Here is a 10,625-nt window from a genome sequence, read left to right on the forward strand (position 1 = left end):
ATATTCAAAGACGAATGGGAGGAGCCAAATTCTACACTGGTGATTCTCAGGCCAAGGAGCCCACTGCAGCTTGTCTAGGGCCTTGATCTCCAATATTCTCTAATACAAATTCTGGTCAATGTCTGTCTCTCACGCATCCATTTCAGGCCATCTCTGTAAAACCAGACTAAACAACTCTCCGTGAAGAGTGTATTGAGAAATATGGATCACATTCAAAAACAATCTCTTGGCCATTTTCAGGTTTTATAGTTTTCTAAATGAGGCGATTCAAGAAGGATAAATGACAGGACAGATTCTTGGGCTCTCTGGTGCCCACTTCATAAATCCACCTCAATGGAGTGGAGGGCTGGTGGTATGGGCCACACTCCAGGGAACGCTCTGTCCTCTGAACTACAACTTCAGACTTCTCCAAACGCCATTCTGGCTTAAATAATTTAATCCTGTATACCTGAATATGAGGGTGTTGAGGCCGTTCCCCACCCCCCCCCCGGGAAAGTGGAAAGGGCATGAAACTATATGTATGTTTGGATTCTTCCATTGAACCAGAGTTCACTCTTCCAGGCCTTCTCTCCAAGTCACCTTGATTTTAAGAGATCTGTGGCTCATTTCCAATAAAACTATATTTGTGGCCATATCCTTCCTTTCCTCCCTACTTTCTCCCCTCTCCCTTGATCTGGAAATTAACATGCATTTTCTCTCAAATTATAAGGTTTCTGAGAAAACTTAGGAAAACAGAAATGCTAATGTTAAGGCAAAGTATCCACAACCCAGGCATAACCACTATTAATTTTTGTGCATTCTTCATGTCTTTTTTTTTTTTTTTTTTTTTTTTGCTCACATAGATATGTATTTTTACAAAACCAAGAGATCACACTGGTTTGTGACCTGCTTTTTGCCCTTTGGTGTAAGTGCTACCACATTCCTGTTCAGAAAGGACGTACCGATTTATTCTTCTAATAGTAGATGTGAGAGTAACCCTATCCCTTCCATCCCCTTAGCACTGACTATCATCCTTCTTTTTGATCTTTGCCAATTTAAAGGCAACAAATTATTGTTTTGATTTGCATTGCTTTGATTGCTAGTGAGGTTAAATATTTATTTTCCTGTTGATCACTTCCCTTGAATTTTGCCTTGTCTTTATACTAGGGACTATGAAAAGCGGTTAGCTCAGTCCTATCCACTTGCTTTTGCAGACTGGTTGACGGACAGTGAGTGAGAAGGTGGTGTGGGCACAGGGAAGAGGATTGCCAGCAATGCTGCAGCAAGAAGGTCAAGTTGCTTCCTTGTCTTCTTTTATGAAACATGACAACAGGAATACACACTTGTTGGCAGAAAAAAAATTAGGTATTTTAAAAGGACATATGAATATTGTGAAAGCTCGCCTCGCACTCTCTTCCCCTTTCCCACAGGCCCTATTCTCCGGGTGTAACCCATCTTCAGTCCCTCCTCCCTTTGTCCCCCTTCCCTGGTCCCGGTCCTCCTAGGACAAGCTGCAATGGTCATGGGCTTAGGGGAGTGATGGGGAGAAAGGGTCAGGGGTTGGAGAAGGAATCAGTTCTCCATACAGCAGCTCCCAGGGTGGTCACAGGGGAGGAAAGCAGGAGAAACCACAGCAGGCTTTCGTCTGGAATCAGATGGGCAGATTGAGAGTGAGTGAAGATTACCCTGTTTGCCTTGATTTCAGTCCATATGGAAAATGGCAGCCTGTTTATTGCAGCACATGAACCGTGTGTGTCCTTTGTTAGCTTTTGTCCCTTGAGTGTAACCCTTTTCCTTTACAAAGTGGAAGAGAAAACCCGAAAAATGGTTTGCCTTTCCTGCATAAAGCCTCCTCCCCATTTGGCAGGTCCTGTGGAGCCCTACATGCACCTTTTATCCTGCCTGCTTCCAGACAGTGGTTTGAAATAACATCCATTGCCTACGGGAAGTTACCCAATTCTGGCTAAAGGAATGTCATCAAAGTCTTGCTTAAAACTGATGCCAAGACTTGCGTAGAATTTAGTGTGAAAGGGGACCCATTCCTTGTTATCAGAAAATCATTTGTAGGGAAAGTGATCTAATTATTCAAATTCTTAGTGTTAAGAAAATGGCTGTTTTAAATGGGAGGGTCCATCACCAAACTGATCCGGAAGCTTTGAAACAATCTTCCTCTCTTTGAGAGATGCAAATGCCTGTGAAATGGAATAGGGCCATTCTAGAACCAGTGGGTCACCAGCATCCTGTCAAGGAAAAGAAACTAAGACATTCGAGTGGAAATATTTCTCATTTTCTTGAGATTCTACTTTTTTTTCCAGCTTTGAAAACTGATCACCTGTCTCACCTCTTTCATCATTTTCCACAGGGAATGCTTTTCTGCAAGGGTTTAATTTCTCCCCCCATTGTCTTTGATAAGATGGTTTAATATTAGATAACTTTTAGCCACATACAGTATATCAGTTGTTCAAATAACAAAATCCTGTATGAGGAAGCTTTGTCTTCAATCTAGTCCAACAGGGGTTTTGTTTTGTTTTTAAGATTTTATTTGTCAGAGAGAGGGAGAGAGAGAGAGAGAGAGCACAAGCAAGGGGAGAGGCAGGCAGAGGGAGAAACAGGCTCCCCACCCAGCAAGGAGCCTGATGCAGGACTCGATCCCAGCACCCTGAGAGCGTGACCTGAGCTGAAGGCAGACGCTTAACTGATGGAGCCATCCAGGCATCCCCCAAACAGGGCTTTTTTCAAGAAGTGTTCATTCTAAAAAGGCAAGCCTCACTTTCTGGACCCAGGGAACAGGATGGCATAGCAAGGCCCTAGGTGAGATCTTGGTGGCAGTAATGGGTCGATGTGGCTGGGGAGAGGCACACAGGGCACTGCTGTGTTATATTAGTTGTCTATCCCTGGGTAAAAAATTACCCCCAAACTCAACACCTTAAAAAAACAAACTGCTGATCGCACATGGTTTCTGAGTACTGAGAACCCAGGTGTGGTTTAGCAGGCCTGGCTCAAGGTCTCTCATGAGACTGCAGCCAAGCTGCTAGCTGGGGTTGCAGTCATCTCAAGGCTCAAATGGGGCTGAAGGATCTGCTTCCAAGCTCACCCACATGGCTGCTGGCAGGGGCCCTCAGTTCCTCGTTAGCTGGCAGCTGTAGCTACTTACCATGTGGGTCTCTCTCCACAGACTTCCTGAGTGTCCTCACAGCAGAGCTTCTCCCACAGCGAGTGATCCACGAAGAGTACACGCCCAAGACAGAAACCTGTCTTTCTGCAACCTGATCTTGGAAGTGACAGCCCATTACTGCTGCATTCCATTCATAAGCAAGTCCAGCCCACACTTCAAGGGGAGGAAAATGAAGCTCTACCTCTCCGAGAAGAGTATCAAAGAATTTGTGGACACATTTTAAAAACCACCACGTGTATGATACAAGTTGCCTTTATCCAGTTTGCTCTTTGGTCTATGGCAAAGGTCAGTACATTTTTTGTGAAGGACCAGATAGTAAAATATTTTAGGCATTGTGGGCCAGACTGTCTCTATTGCAACTACTTAACTCTGCCACTGTATTGCAAAATAGCCACAGGTAATACATAAGTGAGTGTGGCTTTGTTCCAGTAAGATTTTATTTACAAAAATAGGGATGGGGCAGATTTGGCCACAAGCAGGAGTTGGTTGACCCCTGGTCTACAGTTACAGAGGTTTTTGGAAGTCTAGCATAATAAATGATTTTGTTTCCTTGCCATCAGAATTCCATTTCAAAAGAATTCATCCACAAGACATAGCTGTCTGATCTGCAGCTTGAAATTTAACAGTAAGATAATAGGAAGACAGGCAAATGTGAGAGATTTAGGTGGAGAAAAACTTCAGGAGATAGGATTCCAGTTGTCCTCTGGGAAAAAGGAAGAATTAGAATATAAAGGAAAAGAGCGGATTTGGTAGAACACGGGACAAGCCAGTGTCTGCATTCCATTTAATCAATGATGCAGAGATGAGACAAGAAGTCTGAGAGGAGATGTCCTCTAGACAACCGGAACTGGGGGGCTGGATGATAGCAGTCCACTTCTGATTCAAGGTGTGATTTAAAGGACCCATCTTCACACAGCTCCTCAGCTCCAAAGAGCCCAGAGTTCACCAGAGATATGCAGGGGGCGGGGGAGGACTTGTGAATCCCACAGATGGGGTCTAAGGGAGGAGCTGAGGGAACATGTAGGAATAATGAAACTTCAGAGCTGGAAGGGGTGGGGGCAAATAGTTAATTTTGCACTATTCACAAATAAACTTCAAGTGATTAGTTTTAGCTAACATAAGGCTAAGCATGTATAAATTCTTAGACCTAATTTCCCCCTCCGTGTTCTTTAGGTTTTTGTTTTGTTTTGGTTTTGGTTCCTTAGGTTTAATTTTGCAAATACTAATTTGTTCCTCAGGGCTGTTTATATTAAGCTTATATGACCGAGTGAAGCAGAGACGGAGCTGAGAATTCCACTTTTCCTTCACAGTCACCTGCAGTGGAACTTTCAACCTAAGATAGTTTCCTGCCTAAATTATGTTATCATCCTCAAGAAGGTGGTTGATAAATCTCACCATTAACAAAAGTTACGTTTTACTTTTTTTTCAGCCCAAAACACAGCCATTAGTCATTTTTAAGTTAACCTTAAAGGTAAAATCTTAACAACCTCTTTGATGAGATGTGCTTTGGAAAGGATCACTCTGCTGGTAAGTTATTTCTCAAAGTGGTTTGTTTTTGCTCTCAGGCAGTGGCCTGAGACCAAAATGGGGCCTATCATGTCCCTATTTGGATAACTGGGCATAATATCAACACTCCTTTGTTCTGTTAAGGTTTTCTCCCTCTTATCCCCAATCCAAACCTAAATAGTGAAAAATTTTTTGAAATTTTTTGCTGCAGTTTTCTTTGCAAGAAATACCCCACCTCCTTTGAGGTGATGTCACTGAATTTTAAATTACTTCCATAAATAATTCTTGGGTATAAAATAAAGTCATGGGGACAGTGTTTTCTCCCTTTAAGGTGCTCATAGCTGGGAGAGCAGTACAAAGACTCAGAACTTTAGTCATCCAGCTTCTTACCTTGGAATGGAAAGTATGGAAATGACACGTCCGGAGGAAACCAGGCTGTGGCAATCGGATCCAGTCAGAGTCCCTCTAGTGCCAGAGATGCTGGTCAGGAATTCAGCGAGCACTGGATACCACCATCACCCTGATCCGGGTCCATCTCTGTCAAGGTAAGATGCTAACACCACAGTCTTTCCAAAGACATATGTGAAATATTCCAGTTTTACTAATAACTTTATTTAAATAAGACACAGGAACTTCTATACTGAAAAAATACAAAACAAAAGCCACACATTTCCTTGTGTAAAGCCATATTGTATGGTAACTCGAATACTGTTCAGCGCAGTGGCTAGAATTAAACAGTACAACTATATACAAAATTTAAACAATTTCTGACAAATTTCTACAGCTGGATGTAGGATACATTTGAGCTCAACAACTTCTGGGAAATTTACATGGCAAAGCATAAGCTTTAACACATTTGGTTCAAAACTTTAATATATGCTAAGAACAAATGTACAACACAATATTTAGTTTCTCATGAGAAAATAAAAGCACATGTCACTATAAATATCGTACATCAGATTTCATCACCAAAAAAGCATTCAGTCCATCTTTCAGAAATTGATATTGATACTATTGCATCATATTTGGACAAAAGCAGAGCGTAAGATCAACACATTATGTAATGCTAAACCAGATATCAGAAGTTAATGGAGCTCATATTTATCTTACAGAACTAATAATTTTCTCCCTTTAACCATAATCTACAAAATATAGTATTTTCATCAAGGCCTGAGATTATTAGGGTTAAAGGTGTCTGCTGCTGAAGAGATTGTTTTAAAAGGTTCCCCTGTGAAAATGGCAAAAATAAACTGAGTCCTTTTCCATGACAGTCTCCTACAATATAACACTGACTAATTTAAAGGAGCCAGAATGCACCTTCAGGAGAGAATATTACTGCAAACTTTGGTGGAAAGAAGATAATTGGGATCATGACAAAATAATACACAGAATACATACACACGCAAACATATACATATATATATATATATATATATATATATATATATAATTTCTGAAAAAAAATCAATGGTGTTGCTTTCTTCTCTACCACCTCTTCCTTCAACAACCTCCTTAGAAAATAAAACAAAGAAACCCGAGGAATGACTGAAGGGAACTGAAACGTTCCTGGGACTGTAGGCACCTTATTCCCCTGATTCTTAAGAAAACGGTGCCATATACTGTAGGTACAGATGAAACAACTCTGCTGTACTGAACTAAAAGCAATGGAATAAAAATACAAAAACTTCCCTTTGCTTTTGGAGACTCTCTTTGTGCTGCAGAAAACAAAGTCTGAGAGTTGGGCTCTTCCACTGACCAATCGGGATTATCTAGGGCTCTCTTCACACAACTCTGCTGAGAATTCAGGTCGAGTGTGCAAGTTCAAGGTGATTTACTTGGGTTTCTGCTTTCCTTTGCACATCCAAAATACTAACAGGACCATTCATGATACTGTGAGGAGAGGCTTGAAGAGACAGCTGCAAACTACTGCTTTTCTAAGTCACCAAACAACCAGCTTCCATGCTGCATTACTTTGGAGACCCACGCGTTCTCTCTCCACATGAACGCAACTCATGCACCTCAACTGCTCAAGGAAAACAATACCCCAAAGTGTGTCATTTGTAGACCCTCAAAGAATTTCTGAGAGAGAAACTGAACGTTAATATGCCTTTAGCTAAAACAACAGCATTCCGTGACCCTGATGGCCAACACAAACAAAAAAATCTCACCCATCCCCTGGGAAAGTTTACTTGTTTTGCAGTTAAACCTAGACTTTCTTGTTAAAGTCCGTCACACACAATTGGAATGTTTATGTACAGCCTGGTACCGGAGACACTTTATTTGCAACATTATAACAGTCATGAACTGAGCAACACCTGAACTTGTTTAAAAAAAAAAAAAAAAGCCACATTTACACATGTTGAAACAGTGAATTCAACAGTTGTTTTACTTGTAACCGCATGACAAGAGTGATGTCAGACACCACAGATTTGCTGGTTCTCCTCATGTTCACCCATGTCCAGGATTATTGTTCTCCTAGGGTTGAATGCACTTCTTATTCTAAGAATGTGGAATGTAATGAGGAAAGGGAAATGCATAAAATAAGGAAAGGCAAAAGAGTGATGTTCCCTCTTTAGCTTTTTAGCTGTGAAATAGTTAATATCCCAATATGATATACATTCCAAGTTACCTGAGTTTAGACTTCAACTGAAGTACCTGAAGCTAGGCCATAGGGTGGGCACTGTGCAACTGTTGTGGCCATTTATTTTTTTGCATTGTATGTATTACAGAAGTTAGAAACAAACACCTGGATCAATTGTAAACATAATCCTGAAGTACAGTATTTTCCATAGGACAAAACACAGCAAGACATTTTCTATTTAGACAGGCAACTTTTTGATATAGAGCTTATTTTTACTGAAGAATTTGGAACAAAACACAGGACACAGTACTAATCTGTCAAACATACTATGAAATGCATAGTCTCCACTTAAAATGCTGAATGATGCACACATTTTGCAAGCATTACTTTGCTTTCCACAAAAACTGCTGAATAGGAGTTCCGTCCCTGCCAAGATCAGTGTTAAGAGATACTTTATGATGCTGATAAGTATTCTGTTGGTGGTGGTGGTGTTCGGAAAGTTTGTCACTCCATGCAGATAAGATGTCTGAGGTCTAGTTCCTAATCCACGAAGGGAGGGTAGCGGCCAGCTCCCCCTTCGCTTTAGATGATCACATAGTTCTGAGCAGAGATGTGTTCCTCACCCTGCAGTTCCTGCAGGAGCTGCTGCTGCTGCGATGGCTGTTGGACAGAGGCCTCCATGGCGCCTACCGAGCTGGTGTCGTCAGAGAGAGACGTAAAGGAAACTCGGGAGGAGAGCTGCTCGACGGTCAGGGTGGCCAGGGCCGAGCTCGGGCCTGAGTTAGGAGAGTTCTTGAGCATCAGGTCGGAGGCAGGTAAGAGAGGGCCTAGAAGTTTTACAGGACAGAAAGCTGATCCGGTTGGGATGAAATTAACCTTGTTTTTGTCAGGACATGAAAAGAGAGGGGCTGAGATAGGCTGACGAGACCTAAAACCGTAAAACAAAATGACATTTACAATCACTAAAAACTTCTGAGCTTTCTGACTTAGCTGGTGTTCTCTACAACAGCTACAATGTGAATGGCAGGGAATGAGTTAAGTGTACACAGAGGGGTAAACATCTTCCATAGCACAAGTCAGCAGGCAGACTACCGATGTACACAGCACCAAGTGATACTTGAGACAAAAGGATTTTCAAAAGGACTGGGCAAATTTTTTCAGAGATCATTAGTTTGCTTTCAATCATTTAGGAAGATGGAAAAACCTCCTATGTTATAGTTGCCAGGTTAGAATGACCTTTTCTGTTAAGGAAAAGTATAATGGGAGAGGGATTACCTAATCATATATTTGGTTTTAAGCATTTTCTCCTTTTTCTGCACAACTATACATACTTCTAACAGATCAGGAAAAACAAAAAAAGTTTCAGTAATTTCTCAAAGAGCCAGTCAGCCCAGCAGAGCAGGGTCCTCAAGCCCTTCTTCCCCTCCCATTCCCAGGAACTAAGCCATCAACTCCTGCAAGACCGGTCTCTATCCCCTTCCAGGATGCAAGAGTACAGTGGCCTCCCCCAGGCACCTGCACTGAGACAAAGGGATGAGTGAGTCCAACAGCCACACTTTTTTTTTTCTTCCCGAGCTACTCTACCGAGTATTTACAGCATGAACCTCTTTTCCTTTAATTTCTAATTTATGCACACTGAAATTTCAAAAAGAAAAAAAAAAATCTGTGAATGAGAAGTCTACATTAAACGAATACACATGCTAGATGTGTCTACAGGGAGACAAGTTAGTTTCCTTCTGGCTTGTGGGATTGCTGTCATAGGGCCAGCCACACTCGGATATTAACTTTGCTGCTAAACGCCTTGCTAGCCATCCACATTAATAGAGCTTTTGAAAGGAAAAGTCTTAGTGATTAAAAAATAATCTTTTAGGTAGTAGGGATGAATTTCCAAGTTTCTTTGTATTAGCTTGTGTATTTTCAGCACACCGACTCCAATTCTCCACTAAGATCCCTTCTGCCTATCCAATTCTCGTCTCATAATTTGGTTTTGAAACACATTATCAGCTGGATGGAGTAGTTGATCCATCTGTAATCAACTGGTCTCAGTAAAAAGCTTTACAGCTTTGCAGATCCCAGCTGATAGAAAAGACATTACTTACGCCATTTCCTCAAAGACCTTCACTCGCTCACATCCCTCTGGGGGCTCCCGTTTGAACATGTAGCTGTTGTTTGGTTTGGGAGATGAAGCGTACTTGGGTAACGGTGAGCTACTCCCACTGTCTGTAAATTTAAAGCAGTTATATTAACTAGTGATTGAAAGCTCTTTTAAATTAAGTTTGATTTCCAAACAAGCAGCCTTTTGCACAGTTTATCCACTATGGCCCCTCTGCTTCCACCACAGAGCTTCCTTTATTGCAAAGCTATTACTAACACCCTCATGTAGTACATTTCTTAGAAATAAAAGCTTTGATGCAACAGTAATCTGCCATACCACAGAACATAAAAGGAGGTTATTTCGGTCCAGAAACTGCATTTTGAATAAAGTAGAGCTATAATCTGGAAAACAAATACAGTAGTATGTATTTCAAAATGTAACTAATGGGGGAATATGTATAAATCATGCAAAAGAATTATAAGAGATTATAATACAGGGTCCTCTGTGTTTTCTCACTGTCCCACCAATTTAATTGAAAATTTTAGTATGTGGAATAACCTTCACTACAAATGTTCTTAGCAGAAACATTACTTTTACTGAACACCATGAATAAATGTATGCAGGGAAAAAACACGTTTACAACACATAAGGTCTTTCTCCCTTAGTCCACTATGAAGAACAGAATGTGCTCAGAATTTTGCCTTTAAAAGGTCTATATAAAAGAATTTTTCCAGCAGTTTGTATTTTTGCTACTAGAAGCATGAGAAATCTAAAAGCATCTCTACCTAATATGTTTTCTTCATATTTTTGACCAAAAAAAGAAAATGGTCTATTCATGAAAAGCCATAAAACCTATATGTAATTTCTCCCTTTCCTACCTGGCAAAGGATTTTGGAAATTCAAATTCACCAAAATGTGTCATTATCTTTGTAAGATGCCAAGTTGTAAAGTCAGTAATATACCTGTATAAATATAATAGTCCCATTTAAACAAATTCTGACTTAATGCAAACCAATCCCCACTGCTAAAATACTAAGCACATGATCTATTGAGATGTATGATTTTTATGTATATTTTTGAAAGATGGCATTGGTACCATAATTACGCTTGTCACAGTTTTGATGAGTTGCTTTAGTTTAGGCTACAGAACACAGCACAACATTCAGAATCTGAAAAATAGGGATGTTTTTATCAATCATCATTAATGAACTATAATACATGCTTAGAAAGTAGACTCTTGAGGCACACTTAGTGTATTTGGTGAATGATTCAAAGAGCATCTATGTTAG

At 40.6% G+C, this 10,625-nt stretch overlaps 1 protein-coding gene across 1 annotated transcript in view; it reads right to left on the minus strand.

Annotated features, from left to right (window-relative positions):
- Window positions 1–5,251: 5,251 nt before the first annotated feature.
- The window catches only part of GLCCI1 (glucocorticoid induced 1), a 101,584-nt gene continuing 96,210 nt past the window's right edge, over window positions 5,252–10,625 (minus strand). Inside the window, exons 7-8 of the mRNA XM_040644246.1 lie at window positions 9,341–9,461; window positions 5,252–8,169 (exon numbers count right to left, since the gene is read on the minus strand). Of these exons, the coding sequence (XP_040500180.1) occupies window positions 7,824–8,169; window positions 9,341–9,461 (467 nt within the window). The 3' untranslated portion in view covers window positions 5,252–7,823. The remainder of the gene's footprint in view (window positions 8,170–9,340; window positions 9,462–10,625) is intronic.

This window comes from Ursus maritimus, unplaced genomic scaffold, assembly GCF_017311325.1.
Source record: "Ursus maritimus isolate PB19 unplaced genomic scaffold, ASM1731132v1 scaffold_3, whole genome shotgun sequence".
Lineage (NCBI taxonomy): Eukaryota > Metazoa > Chordata > Mammalia > Carnivora > Ursidae > Ursus > Ursus maritimus.